General features: G+C 39.6%; 1 protein-coding gene across 2 annotated transcripts in view; it reads left to right on the top strand.

Annotated features, from left to right (window-relative positions):
* The window catches only part of OLFM3 (olfactomedin 3), a 214,264-nt gene that overhangs the window by 126,487 nt on the left and 71,896 nt on the right, over nt 1-15,881 (top strand). The window contains exon 1 of one of the 2 annotated variants that reach the window (XM_087889995.1): nt 10,604-10,733. The exons of the other annotated variant lie outside the window; for it this stretch is intronic. Within the exon in view, the coding sequence (XP_087746121.1) occupies nt 10,728-10,733 (6 nt within the window). The 5' untranslated portion in view covers nt 10,604-10,727. Of the gene's footprint in view, nt 1-10,603; nt 10,734-15,881 lie in introns of those variants that run through there. 2 annotated transcript variants of the gene reach the window in all.

Here is a 15,881-nt window from a genome sequence, read left to right as displayed (position 1 = left end):
GCAGTCGGTGTGAGCTTAAATGGACTCCAGAGGATGGTAGAGGACAGGAAGGCCTGGAGGAATGGGGTCGTGATGGGTCAGATATGACTTCGCAACTAACAACAACAACAACAAATTATTGCCTGAAAAATTTACTTCTAACTGGATTGAAAATTGAGTTCTCTAAAATCCATATGGGGATTAATTCAGATGCAGAATATCTTTTTTGCTAGTATTCTATTTATTTATTTTTATTTTTATATTTTAATTTGATTTATATGCCGCCCTTCTCTGGAGACTCAGGGCGGCTTACAATGCGTTAAGCAATAGCCTTCATACTTTTGTATATTTATACAAAGTCAGCTTATTGCCCCCACAAACTGGGTCCTCATTTAACCTACCTTAGAAAGGATGGAAGGCTGAGTCAACCTTGAGCCTGGTAAGATTCGAACCTGCAGAAATTGCAGGCAGCTGTGTTAATAACAGGGTGCATTAAACCACTGTACTACCAAGGCTTCCATTTACATGGAAAGTTTAGAGCTAAAGAGTATCCATTTTCATCAACATGATGGTCTGGTTTATATATAATGATAGAGTAATGCTAAACATACACCGATCTGGGCTTCAGTTTATGCAGATGTTCCTATTAGTTGAAGGTTTCAAGAAATTACAACAGAGCAACCATTGCAGAATATTTATCCATCTGTTTGTCTTCCTGCCCACCTGCTTACCTACCTAATTTATCTCACATAATCTCCCATTCAATTGATTCTAAAATTAGCCAGAACATTAAAGAATCTGGCTTAGTGTAACATGTAGCCTGGACTGTGGTATGAGTATAAAATACCTGTGCACAAAATGTTTCAAATTCAAAATGGTTTGAATTTGAAATGCCCTATTTCAGTTTTGAAACAGTTGATCCAACTGTGCAAAAGTGTTCAAACTGCTGTTTGATTCATCCTGTTCATTTTGGAAATGTTTCAAAGCTTGCAACAGCCCCATTTCCTAAATTCAAATGGAAAACAACTCAAAACAATTCAAAATCAAAACGTTTTGCTCATTGCTGGTGTGAGAAAAACCCAGTTTGATTTCAGTGGTTAGGAAAGACATACCTTTTGCATCAGACAAGTCCCAAATCTTCCCAAACTGAGTAATCCAAAACTCGAAGAAGAAGAGCTCGGTAGAAAAGTCCTTGCTTTACATACACGATCGCCAAAAAGTCTAGTTAAAAAGATGAAGCAGCAAGTACCAGTTATGGATCAATGGTCCCATTTCCTAAAAGTCATATGTTCCTTCAAAATAAAGTAGGAGAAGGTGGAGAAGGGGCCGTTCCATTAGCTATGCTAAAAGGCCAACTTCAAGGAGTTTTCCTCCCCCAGCACATTATTATTCACTTTTATTCACTTGTAGGAATTGATGACTTAAATTTCTTACTCTTCTCCTCCTCCTTCTCTCCCTCCCCTTTCCCTTGACTTTGGGTGTCATCTTTTTAGCTTATAAGCCTCCATATGTTAATTATATATAAGATACCCTGGTGGCCTTTTCAGCTGAAGAACAGGATAAAAAAAGGTTTTTTTGCAAACATATTTTCATCAACATTTCTCGATAGGTGGCCTATCTATCTGAAGTGGAACTTCTAAGTAGGCTCCAGATGAAATAATATAAAGTTTACTTGCATTTTTAATTGCTGTAAAATATAATAACAGAAGACATCAGGGTGGATTTAAATCATGATTTAAGTCATGATTTAAATCACTAGTAAAAAAGGCTTGATTTAAATCAACTCGATTTAAATCATAATTTTTAAATTATCATCTCTGTCCCGCAGCAGTTCCTCCTCTGACTCGCTGTTGACTCACCGACAGTCCTAATATTGCAGAGTGTCCAGCCTCATGCTACAGAACTAAGCTCCATTTCATGTTAAATAAACTAAATTATTAATGTATCTTAAATAGAAAACTATCTCTAGATAGATTTCTACTCCAAAAGCATTTTATTAAAATAAATTTGATAAAAATAAAAAAAAATCCAATTTAAATTTTAAAAAATGGATTTATTTATTTTTTAAATTTTATTTTAATATTGATTTTTATCCACCCTGAAAGACATACATAAACACTAAAAGGGAATGAGACTGAGTTTTAGTCCTGCTGTAAGGCATCTGTGTGTCTTGGGACTGTCACTCAACTCGCCTCATAGGGTTGTTGGTGTGGGGAAAATAGGAGGAAAGAGTATTAGGAATGTTCACTGCCTTGAGTTATTTATAAAACCAATAAAGGTGGAAAACAGAGAGATAGACAGGCTGTTTTACCTTTACTGTAATTAGATACTTTTTTGCTAGAATGATTGGTGGGACTTAATTGCAAAGAAAAACAGTTGGCCATCAGATGGCAGAGTTAGATTATTCTCTGATCCCTTGCTGCCATCTAGCAATCATCCATATTTGTCTTTAATCATTCTTATTTTCAAATCTGGAATTCTTTCTGCTGGTCTACCATTGTTACACTCCTGTTCTGCCCCAGCTCCAGATTTCCAAGGATATTGATACACACCAACGGTCCTTATCAAATTTATTAAGTAGCAAAAATAAACCAAAGTCCGGCAAAAGTTGGCAACCAGCCCAGAAAACAAAATATGATAAGACTTTTCCAAAAATGCTTTGATGATAATTACAAGTTGTTTTCAGCAAAACTTACTAACCGTGTGTGACTTAAATAGGCTAACAGAGTGGCCAATTATCCTCAAGCCTTACTCTCGAGGAGACCTTCTCCTCCTGAGTAGCCACTATTGCCTTTTGGCAGCCCTGCGTGCTCGAGCATTGAGAAGAGGCTCCTCCACTTCGTTCTCTCCACTTGAGGGAGCCTCTGGAGGTTCTGAAGGCCCTGGCTGAGTCTCTGTCTCTGGCACCACATCCTCTTCAGCCTCCTTGCTGTCCGATGCGAGCACTGGCTGCGCAGGCTGCTGGTGTGACACCACACCAGACCCCTCGTCATCGGGATCAACCACGATCCGCGCAGGCCACTGGCGGGCCACAACAACTCCATAGCCTGATCCTTGCACACAACCTTTTTGTCCATTTTCCATTTGTTTCAGGGAAAAAAAATGGTTGTTTCGTTTAAATTCTCAACATACTGAAACAATAGCAAAGGGAGCTTATTGAGTGGCAGCGGTGGTGCTAGGACTGAAGTCAAGGCCTAGGCATCTACTTCAGGCCCAGCCTTGGTGCTACTACCAAAGGCCACTGTTCAGGGTAGCCTAGATGTCAGGGGAAGGGGGCAATATAAAATAGCTTTGGGGGGGTTGGAAGGATGACATTCCAGCAGAGTCAAGTTAAGTATTTCCAACCTTTTGATATGCCAAACCCAAAAGTTTCACCATCATTGTGGTGGTAGACATTTAGATGAGCACATGATACAGAGATTGAACTGAGCCATGATTGTGAATCAAGATATCTAAGATCAAAGAAGGCTATTGTCCCTTTTCAAGTGATCAGTTCCAGGACCCAGCCTAGAATTTAGATTAAGCCTTGCCAAAGAAGCACAGGGCTCAAATTCTCCTTTCTTTATCACAGTCTTAATTCCTTCTCTTGCCACCAAATACAGTAGCACTTAGACTTCTATACCGCTTCACAGTGCTTTATAGCCCTCTCTAAGCCATTTACAGAGTCAGCACATTGCCCCCCAATAATCTGGGTCCTCATTTTACCAACCTCGGAAGGATGGAAGGCTGAGTCAATCTTGAGCCGGTGAGAATTGAACTGCCAAAGTGCAGGCAACCGGCAGGCAGCAGAAGTAGCCTGCAGTACTGCATTGTAACCACTGTGCCACTATGGCTCTTGCAGGTCATTTTTATTTTTAAATCAGCCATACTGTGCCTAGTTCTAACATTATTTCATTGATACTTCCCCCTGTTTAAGAACCCTCCGAGCATCCATGTATGAATCCCACTTAATTGTTTCAGTGCAAACTATCAGCTTGCACTTTATTCTTACTCTGAAACTGAGCCGCATGGTAGCATTGTTACCTTAAGTTTTTTCAGCACATTCAACACAAAATATTTCTACACATGGAAAGGAAGAAAGAATACATGAGGGTATAAAGCAGAGAAAGAAACACACTGTAGAAATGGCTTCATGTTAGCAGGCTGTAATAGGAGCTTGTCTCAGTAAGGTTTCCCACAGCAGGCTCTCACACTCAGTCCAATTTTAAACTGAAATAACTCTCTTTTCTCCAGAAACCCATCTTTATGTCTTGTGTAACTGATTTTGTTCCCCAGCAGAAATAGATAAATGAAGCTGAAAAGCTGACATTCCACCTTGCAGAATTTCTTGACTTCACAAACATTTCAAGGAGATTTCTAAAGTCTCCGAGCAGGACTGAGTTCAAAGATTAGAAACACAGAGCCCACAATATATTTATATGATACCCACATAATCCTATTTCCCTTTCTAAAAACTCACCCACATCCCACAAGATCTGACCTGAAGTTTAATATTTTCCTTGAACAATGGCCTTCTATGATGCATGATTTTTTTTTTAAAGAAAGCAGTTGTTTCAAAAGTAATATTTATCTTGCCCTAAGTGAATTGTCAGATTGATGGCGTTCTTCAATGACATTTGGAGAATTACAGCTTCTTTATTTCTACAGTTCATCTCTTATATCAGGGGTGTTAAACTCGTGGCCAGCGGGCCGGGTGTGTCACATCCTGGGTCCACCCCCATCTGGTTTAGCAAAGGGGAAAAAAGTCCTGATACATCGTGTGACGCCGCCATGACACCATGAGTTTGACACCCCTGTCTTAGATAACTCCCTACAGGGCTGTCAACTTGGCGGTCCACAGGCCAGATGTATCACGTGCAGGCCATGCCCAGCATAGCTCCGCGAATGGGGAAAATGTCGCAAAACGTCACGTGATGGCAACGTGACACAGTGAGTTGACACCTGTGCTCTAAAAGCACAATGCTTGGGGGAATTTTCCTGCCTTCTTCATCCTGAATGATGTAAATGACTAATATACTAATTGCAACATTAAAATTTTCAGTTGTGATGTAGCGAATTCCCAATGAGTATTTGAGTCATCTCTGATGTAGACGGCAAAGCACCTTCTACTTTTCTTTTCCTCAGTGTATGAATCAGTCTGGCCTACAAGCTTTATTTTTCTGGGTATGGGGTTTATTTTTCCTGATTTTTTGGCATTTCAGCATGGGTGTTATTTTCAAACCATATGGACAAAAAGATTCGTTGATTCTTGGATTACCATCTGTTGTAACTTTAGAGATGGGGATTGGTCTTACTTCTCTTTTTATTGCCACAAGGATAAAAGCTAATAAGAAATTTTGCCATGAAAGTTGCAATGGGAGTCAGTTGTAAAGCAAAATTCAAGGAAACATCTGAAAAAGCCAAAGAAATTAAGGCAAAACTATGTTATGTTATGTTATGTTATGTTATGTTATGTTATGTTATGTTATGTTATGTTATGTTATGTTATGTTATGTTATGTTATGTTATGTTTTTAAAAAAGAGTATGGGATGTAATTTATTTTTTTTTTATTTTATATCAAATTTATATACCGCCCTTCTCCCTGAGGACTAATTGAAAGTTCTTAGAGTCATCAGAAGACTTCAGGAAAAATAGCAATTGGATTCTTTCACCAGTGAAACATTTTAAAATGTTGCAGGGAAATCGGAATAATTTAAAGAAAAATATGGAAATCTTCATTTGGAAATTGGCAAATTTTGGGCAATTTTTGGCAAATCCTTTCATTCTGGCACAGCCAATGTTCAGTCCATAAACTTAAAATATGAGATGCTTGAGATACTTGTAACATTCATTACAATTCCATTCATTTAAGTTATTTTGACCTGTTTAACAGGAGGGAATTACTTCAAAGGAATATTGGTTTTAGAGTTTATACTGTTCCTCGGAGCCTGCTGGACTGGACTGTCATAGAAATGTTAATGAATAAATATTAAGTAAAGCTGCTTTATTGCCAGAATAATGTAGTGGTTAAAGCACCAGATTTGTAACTGGGAGACTGTGAGTTCTAGTTTCATTTTAGGACAAAGCCAGCTGGGCGACCTGGGGCCAGTCCTAGGAAGCAGGAAATGGCAAACCTTTGCCAAGAAAACTACGGTAGGATTATTTCTGATTAGTTGCTTTATTGTTGTTCACCTACAGACAGAATCTTGCCAGATTAAAGCAATTATCTGCATAACTATAATTATACTGTATGGATTGCTAGGAAGGATCTGTCCTTGCCCTCTTCCTGTCCTCCAGACACTTCAAGCTCCGTTGTCTCTTTGCCATCTGGGAAAGTGACCCTCCCTCCTGCGACTCCATACTGCCGTCTACCATATCAAAACTGCACCAGTTTAGGCTTGATTTATTTGCAGCTTGAGAGTGTCCTGCTCCTTGACACAATGACATTTTTGTCCATGGACAGATGCATGGACAAATACTAGCAAATTTGTGAAAGCAACTTACATGCCACTGAGTTGGGATGAACTCCTGCTGGCTACTTATTTAACTTGTTATGCCAAGTTATATATTTGGATATGTGTTTGTGCGCATATGTGTAGAAAGAGAGAGAATTTGCTTTTCCTCGGAGTTCTCAGATTTATCATAAATGCCTTGCCAGGGTGAGGATCCAGAGAAGCTGGCCTTTATTTCTTCTATTTCAGATGAATTATGGCAACTTTTCAAATTTCCCCAATTCAAACTAATGCTCAGTAAAAGAAGCCTGGATTCTAATTCGGCTTCATACTACTCATAGCCCCAGGTTACTGCAGATATATGACTCTTTTCATCTTTAATAGTCTTTACCAAAATTGACTAATTAATCCCCTCGGCATTCTGGCTTGGTTGGATGAGAAAGGTTTCCATCACATTTTATGAGGTTAGTTCTCTTCCATAGATATCATACCTATAGAGTAGTTTGATGTTAGAGTAGGATTTAGATCACTCCTGTTTCCAAAGATGTGAAAAGAGACTAGCAGAATATACCCTTAGATGAGATATTCTGAGATCACTAATCCCGTTAGCTCTCCCAGGTCATTCATACTGGAGTTAGAATATACCTCCTTCTCCAGACACCCATGTTTTCTTAGATTTGAAATTAACTCCTCCTCCTCCTTCCATCCCAGAAAAAAATCTGTTTCTTTCTTGAGCAGTTTTAATAAGTGCTCTTGTCACCAGAGATGAGTGAATAATAACAAAGGTTTTAGTGGCAATGTCCTTCTTGAATATATCCTCTTCCAAATCATTGGTATTATCTTTCCAGCAGCAAGTGAAAATGATTGTATTTAGTGACCTACAGGAAAACTTGTACTTTCAGAACTGAAAGAATCCACCCAACTTGAAAAAGAATCACAATTCTATTTTTATTCCCAGGTCATCACTCCCCAAATCCCTGCCACCAACAACCCAGACCTCCATTCCAGGCGTGGGTTCTAAAATTTTTTACTACCGGTTCTGTGGGCGTGGCTTATTTTGTGGGTGTGGCTTGATGGTCATGTGACAATTCTTTAGGATTTATCAGAGGTACTGGTCTACCAGACTTTTAACTGCTTGCAGAGCTGTACAGGTCTACTCATTTGTTTTTGGAGGCACTGGTCTACCCATTTATTTTTGCAGGCATCCGTCTACTCATTTATTTTTGCAGGCACCGGTCTACTCATTTGTTTTCTTTTAACACTGATCAGCTGTAGGGCGACCCTTTGAAGCCCCACGGCAAGAGTTTAAACAGTTTTTTTCCCTCTAGCCGATCAGCTGGGACTCAGGAGGCAGCAATAGATTGAGGGTGGGGCCAAATAAAAGGTAAGAATAATGCAGGGGGGGCAGGGGGGCAGAACCAGTTCGGTGACATCATATTGTCACCGCTACCGGCTCGGCGGAACCGGGAGGAACCCACCACTGCTCCATTCTCTATCTCATTCCACGTAAGGAATTGATGTGATAGAAATAAGTTGCAAGAGAAAGGAGTAAAAAGAGCCAAACTGAAGACATCCCTAGGAAATTGAGATTATGCTTCTAATTCTGTAACGCCTTCTGGAATGGCGAGATGCTCCCTTACCCAGAGTCTGAAAAGGCAATATAACAAATCCCCCTGTCTCAGGAATTAGCTTTTACAGAATGGGGTCCCATGCTGAGAAAGAAAACAAGCTTATTTTAATAGAGTCAATGACAACAAGAACAGAAAAGGATTTTCAAGAATCTCTTTAGTAACCTCTTCATGATCCTGTAATCTACATGCTCAAGCTATATTCATTATTCTGTAAACCGTCAGAGCAAATGGAGAAATTCAGTACTGTAGTTAGAAACGGGAACAGATATACAAATAGGAACAGATATAAAACTTGCAAAACTGAACAAGCAGCATTTAAGAGAAACAATGGATGCTTCATGCCCAAGTGCCATGGCCAGCCAGACACATAATCTTCCTCACAGGGTGAGGAATTTGGTATTAATACTAGATTTTAATGCCAGATGCAGGTCCCACTAATACCCATCTCTCAGATTTTGGATCTACATCTAGAGTCAAGGTGTTCTAGGTTCTAAGCAGTAGTCGGTTTCAATTTCAGCCACTACTGTTTCGCTTGTGGGTGCACGACACTTCTGCACATGCACAGAAACTTCTCCGCATGTGCAGAGACAGCCGGGCGAGTGGGCAGAGCAACCCACCACTGGTCCAAAGAAAATACAATACAATGCAATGCAATGCAATGCAATGCAATGCTATGCTATGCTATGCTATGCTATGCTATGCTATGCTATGCTATGCTATGCTATGCTATGCTATGCTATGCTATGCTATGCTATTCTATACTTACTACACTACACTATACACTATACTACACTATACACTATATACAATACACTATACTATACTATACTATACTATACTATACTATACTATACTATACTATACTATACTATACTAAACTAAACTAAACTAAACTAAACTAAACTAAACTCAAAGGCCAGGGTACCAAAAGACTAACCACCAATTAATGTCAACTATAATGGAAATTAAACTTTGAAAGGCAAGAGTTTGGAAAACTTAAGGCTTCATAAAAAGGCTTCAGGTGCATCTGGATAGGGAATGTGAGGTCTGGTATATTTAAGTCTGTTCAGAAAATCCATACTTTGCTGAAATAACTTTTAGTGACTATTTCTGGTAATAAGAATATCCTGGCCCATTTTTGTGATTCGTTGCCTTTTGAAACCCACTGGATCTCCGCCTGTTTCTCACTCCCTGAATTGACTAACTGGTGGAATTTTAATAACTGATTCTACCTTACCTTTATAGTGTTGGTGAAGAACTGTGGACTGGTTTCTGGTTTCAGGATGGTTTTAGGAAGGAAATTAATTTATGGTAGCTCTATTTAACTTTCTGCAGTGTCCTCCTAGGAACTCCCATTTACTTTGAGTTAGTTTCTTGCAGTGGTATTACATTGGCTTTTCTTTTAGTGGTATTTTTCAATCCTTGTTCTAAGTATATTAAAATCCAATTTTTTTTAAAAAAATATGTGTTTGATTACACTCAGCTTGAGTTTCCCTTAAAATGTAAAATTCCAGTTTTACCTCTATGTTCCTGCTACTTCCAATTCTTCAATTAATTTTTCCTAATTGCATAACATCATGACAAAGACACGTAATGTCTTTCTCCACCTTCCAAAAGAAAATGCTGTTCAGCAAAAGAAGTCCAAATTGTCTAGAAGGGCCGTAATTGGCACAGCTATCTAACCCACAGATATTGACATAACTGAAGTCCCCATCAATGCTGCTTTATGCCTTTTTGAAAAGGTCTGAAGTTGGAAAACATAACCCACATCTTCTGAATGATAGTGGGACATTAACAATAGTACTGCTTTTATTTGTTCCATCACTTTGTTGGTTTAAGCTAAGGGCTCTCTACTGCACTTCAAAAGTAATTCAGAAAAGGTGCTCTAATCTAGAATATACAGAAGGATGAGCATAGCATACCTTTCCCGTGTTATCTCAAGAAAAAATGTGGTATCTTTAAACAGTTGCAGATCAGTGCTTACATTTGCATTTCTGTGAAATTCAATCCAAAGCATTGCACAAACTCTCAACTCTTTATAAGCCTTGTCAGGTTCATCACCTGGATTTCTGAGCAGATGTGGGTACTTGTAATGTACATAACGTTAGCTCATTATCTTTGCTAAAGACCCAAACTAATTAACTTTGCTAAAGTTCCTGTACTATGGAACCCCAAAACAGTCTCCTTCAAATTAAATGAGCTATCAGATCTTTCAAGGAACTTCAAGAGCATTCTTTTGGTATTCTGAAGAATGATTTGTGTGTGTGTGTTCATGGATCATCAAAAATATATCAAGAGTTGATGGTGCTACGAGTATAAAGAGAAGGGAACAATTATTTTGTTAATTAAAGGACCTGCAGTTCCTAGTATGCTGTTTCAGATAGTGAGTCATAGTGAATTAGTTACCTTAAGGATTAAGAGCTGTCTCCTTAAGAGATTGCATTGTGGAAGATGTAGAGAGAGATTGCATTATGGGAAATGTAGTCCATGACATGTGACCATATCTGTGTGTATGATTGGCCACTGAGGCTCTCTGCCTGGGTGCAGAACAAAGACCCGGCCATTTTGAACTACCACAGAAGAGAGAAGCATGCTTTCTGAACAGGGGGACAGAACTACTGTCATTTTACACTAAGAAATGGGATAGATTATGAAATACTTGGATGAACCTCACCTTGACTCACCATGATAGTAAGTCTATGGTTTCTGAAGGATACCCAAATAACTATAATCTGCATGAAAACCTGTTTGCTAGAGTTTATCTGCCTGTTCCCAGTGGAGCCAGATGCCTGGGGAACAGAACACCTAGTGAGCCATATCAAAAGGCCTAATGGCACAGGTTCTTTAGGGAGGGTGAAGGAGACAAATGACAATGTATGTTATGATGCAAATAGCACAAATTTCTTGTGTTAGGTGCCACAATATCACTGCTTACTTGTGCTATTTGTAAAATAATACCATGACAGCTGACATTTTTGTGGCTTGCTGCAGATACCTATGCCTAGAAGTTAATTGATTTTTCCAACTTTCAGTTAAGAAGAAAGGTCTATCCCCTGGAGAAATAGAAATACAAGACATGGGATTCAGCTATTATTCCAGCTAATTCTTTAATGAGAATGAGCTTGCTGTTACTGGTACTTTTCAATATATTCAGCCAATGAGTGAAATTTATTTATTTTATTTATTTATTTTGAATTTATATACCGCCCTTCTCCCTGAGGACTCAGGGCGGTGAACAGCCAAATAAAAACATCAAATACAAATATTAAAATACAGTTAAAAAATATATATATAAATTTGGCCCCATTAATTAAAACCAAACAATTAAAAACACTTAAAAAGAATTAGGCCAGCCCGGCTTGTTGGAAAAGGAAGGTTTTAAGGGCACGGCGGAAGGCACTGAGGTCATGGATTCTCCTTATCTCAGGGGGCAACTGATTCCAGAGGGTGGGAGCCCCCACAGAGAAGGCCCTCCCCCTGGGGGTCACCAGCCTGCATTGTTTGGCTGATGGCACCCCGAGGAGGCCCTCTCTGTGGGAGCGCACGGGTCGATGGGAGGTCGTCGGTGGCAGCAGGCGGTCTCGGAGATAGCTAGGCCCTATGCCATGGAGCGCTTTAAAGGTGATAACCAACACCTTGAAGCGCACCCGGAAGACCACTGGGAGCCAGTGCAGCTCGCGCAGGAGCGGTGTTACATGGGAGCGCCATGCTGCTCCCGTCACTACCCGCGCTGCTGCGTTCTGGACCAGTTGGAGCCTCTGGGTGCTCTTCAAGGGGAGCCCCATGTAGAGAGCGTTACAGTAATCAAGGCGAGAGGTCACGAGGGCATGAGTGACTGTGCACAGGGAATCCCGATCAAGAAAGGGCCGCAACTGGCGGATCAGGCGAACCTGATAAAAGGTCCCCCTGGTAACAGCCGTCAGATGTTCCTCCAAGGACAGCTGTGTATCCAGGAGGACTCCCAGATTGCGAGCCCTCTCTGTGGGGGCCAAAGACTCGCCCCCAAATAGTCAGTGATGGAGTCAACTGACTATATCGGGATGCCAGGAACCACAGCCACTCAGTCTTGGAAGGGTTGAGCCTGAGCCTGTTCCTCCCCATCCAGATCCGTACAGCCTCCAGGCACTGGGACATCACTTCAAGGGCATCATTGGGGTGGCCTGGGGTGGAGATGTACAGCTGAGTATCATCAGCGTACTGAATTACACTTAGAGTATGACTGATGTTTCGAAAACAGTGCTAGCAGTAAATATATGAATACTGTATAGTATTCTTTTGTCAGCAGAACATTCGTTCTCGTTCATTTGGACCCTGTTTCTTAATTAGTAGCACAGAGCGGTAATTACAGATCATAGAAAGAAATTAAATTTAAAATGGCTACTCAGTAAATATACAGGTATTCCTTGATTTACCACAGTTCGTTTAGTGACCGTTCAAAGTTGCAGCAGCATTGAAAAAGCGACATGATAGTTTTTCACATTTACAATGGTTGGAGGATCCCCATGGTCATGTGATCAAAATTTGAATGCTTGGCAACTGATTCATATTTATGTGGTCATGTGACCATCTTTTGTCACCTTCTGACAAGCAAACTGAATAGGGAAGCCAGATTCACTTAACAAACATGTTACTAACTTAAGAACTGCAATGATTCACTTAACAACTGGCAAGAAAAGTTTGAAGTTACAACAGCACAAGTTTTCTCTCTGCGCTCTACTCTTTGCTCTTCTTTATGGTTGGGTTTCCACACATACTGGGTTAAAATATGTTTGAACAGTTTGTAGCACAGTTCTGTTGCAGGACTATAACTTTTATGATGAGTTTGTTGTGCCCTTCAAGAACAGAAAATTTGGTTGAATAACACTTGATTCAGTCAAGCAAAGTAAGTAACTTGTGTGAATCCAGTTTGTGAATCTTACCTGCCTAGTCAGGTCCTCACTTAACCATTTCTCCTTCCCAGGGGTGAGTTCTACTTACCTTTACTACTGGTTCGCATCGCGCCCGCGTGTATGCGTAGATCACCTATGATGACATCCGGGTCAGTGGGCGGAGTCTCCTGCCGGTTTTACTACCATTTCTTGCGAACCGGTCTGAACCGGGGGCAACCCACCACCGCTCCTTCCTAAAAATGAATCAGAGTCCTCTACTTATCTATCCTTTCCCAAAGAGAGAGTTATGCGAATAACACTAATGCATAGATACAATATGAAATGGTAGTGATTACCTTACTCTTTGCTGAATCTCCATTAGATTAGTCATTGCCAATGGCAGATGTGGCCTATCAACTGAGAGCCAGCTTGGTTTTGTGGTTAAGAAGCAGTCTAGAAATGAGAAGACTGGGAGTTCTAGTTCCGCTTTAGGCATGAAAGCCAGCCGGGTAACTTTGAGCCAGTCACACGCTCTCAGTCCATGACATCAAGGTTGGGTGAAAAGCCAGTCAATCAATTCCTGTTTCCACCAATGGATCAACACTTGCTTGATCTAGGGCAGGGGTGTTAAACTGGGGGCCCGTGGGTCAGATGCGTCACACACAGGCTATGCCCAACCCAGCTCCGCAAAGAGAAAAAACATCACAATACATCACATGATGGCAACATGACGGCAACAGCTGTGAGTTTGATACCTGTGATCTACGGGCGAAAAGCAAACCCTGCACTTATGGGAAAACTCTGGGAAGAAAAAGGAGCAGTGGCCTACCAACAGTTGCCAGCAATATCACTTTTTCCATTAGCTAGGCAGGCATCAGAAAGCTTGGCTTAGGAGCCACAACTAATCTGTACTTAGGAGGTACATCCTGCGGTAGATAACTTCCTTGGCAACAGTATTGGAAAAGATTTGCTATTGATTTATTTCGTTTCTTTTTTTTCCAATAGGGCACAGTCTACAATTTTGGAATCCCCTGGTAGTCTAAACAAATTTGTTTGTGCTTAGCTTCTGAGCACAGACATTTTGCACATCTAAACTTTAATCTGCCAATAAAAAGATTCGGCTACTGTAATATTTTTCTCTCTGATATGGAGACCTGTGTATTTAGGGAGCTCATGCAGCTGTGGCTTTAAATGGTAAAGTATTCAGTTAGGATTCCTCCCTTCTGCAATCCAAATGGGATTGAGAAAAATTTTCAGTCTCATCTCTTTGTGTGAACTAGACCAGAGAGATAATTGAGAAAGTGGCTATATGTAAACTGCAGTAAGCTGCTGTATGGTTAACAGAAGCTAGAATTCATTAGTGATCAATCTAAGATGGATAGTTTTTACCCACTGACTTGAAGAGCACATTTTATGATATAGAAATATCAAGATTCCCATGGTAGTATGTTAGATCGGAATCTTATTTTACATAGATTTATGCTGTTCGCTCATTGCTCATATTGCTTGCCAGTAAGCTATAGATTCCAGAAAGTATTTTACTCCCCTTCATTTGCTAGTGCAGTAAAACTTACTCAGTTTTTAAAGATATACTTTAGGGAATAGTTGTATCTTCAGCAAAATAATACCAGGAATTTTCAAGGGAGGGTTTAATATGATAAGAAAGGCTGAAGCTCACTCATAAAATTATATAGAAAACCACAGTACTAAAGAGGCATTGATCAACTTTTCTATCATCTTGGTTAAATCAAATAATTTGAAGTATGTAGAGAGAAGCAAAGATTGGCTAATATTTAGGAGCTCAAATGCAGGTTATAGAACAGCTGTTTTGTAAGAATACCTCCCTCTATGTGAATTCACTTTGAAAAAAAGGGGATATTGACAAACACCTAAAACTTCATTTTATCAAGCATTCTTGGCTTTTTCAGAATAGTATAGAATTCTTGGGAACAAACATGCCATTCCGGAAAGAGATCTGAGCAGTCACGGAAAGAGATCTGAATAGCAATGTACAAGTGTTTATCCTTATCTATCTATGATTTTGATATAGTTTCCTGTGCCAACCAAAGTACATGTCCAAACTACAAATTCATTCAAGCCTCATACAGATGGCACATCTTCATCAAAGAAAAAGCTATCAAATATTATTGATACTTGCTGGTTTATGTTGTATATGCAAGAACAGAGGCATTCACTAGACTTTTTTTTCAAAACTTAGCTATTTGATATTGAAGCTCAACAGGAAACCAGCAAAGGAAATTAAAAGGAATAAGCACAGTACAGATTAACTGAGAACAAACTCCAATTGCCTAGACTCTGAATTAGTCTATTTCCTGAGAAGGAGATACTGAACCATTCATTCATTCATCTAGGTATCTGGAAATTGAATGAAACTATTCCATATAATTCAGTGAATTTATAGAACTCATTATTTTATCCAGTAACTCAATCGTGAGTGTGATGCTTAATCCCTTCCTCTCATGCAGATGTCATTCAAATTCCTGTCTGCATACAGTGTTCCATTTTATAGATATCATTATAATGACACTGGCTAAAAATTGTGGGTCGGGTAGGGGGAGAACTGTCTTTCATGGCCTTAATATAAGCACTGCTGAGGATCGGAACAAAAATAAAAGTTTGCAATTTCCCTCTTGAATGCAATGAAAAAAAAATTAGATCTACAGTCCATGATTAAAATGCAATTCCTGTTGAGAAAAACGAAGACCAAGGGCTAATTAATTTCAATATATGATTGTTCACTGCCCAGAGTCATTGGTTTGCGATGAATAGCTATACAAATTGAATAAATAAATAAATAAATGTCTATGATTAGTAATCTCTTTCCTGTGGTGATAATCTTCAGGGATTTTAAAGAGCACAAAAATGTCAAAAAAGAAAAGGAGTTGAAAAAGGCTTAGACATGGACTAAATTCACTTTTTGCCTCGTTCATATGTCACCTGCTTGTTCATG

This window comes from Pantherophis guttatus, chromosome 3, assembly GCF_059756535.1.
Source record: "Pantherophis guttatus breed Tessera chromosome 3, ASM5975653v1, whole genome shotgun sequence".
NCBI classification, from domain to species: Eukaryota; Metazoa; Chordata; class Lepidosauria; order Squamata; family Colubridae; genus Pantherophis; species Pantherophis guttatus.
This window is presented reverse-complemented; position numbering and strand designations above follow the sequence as displayed.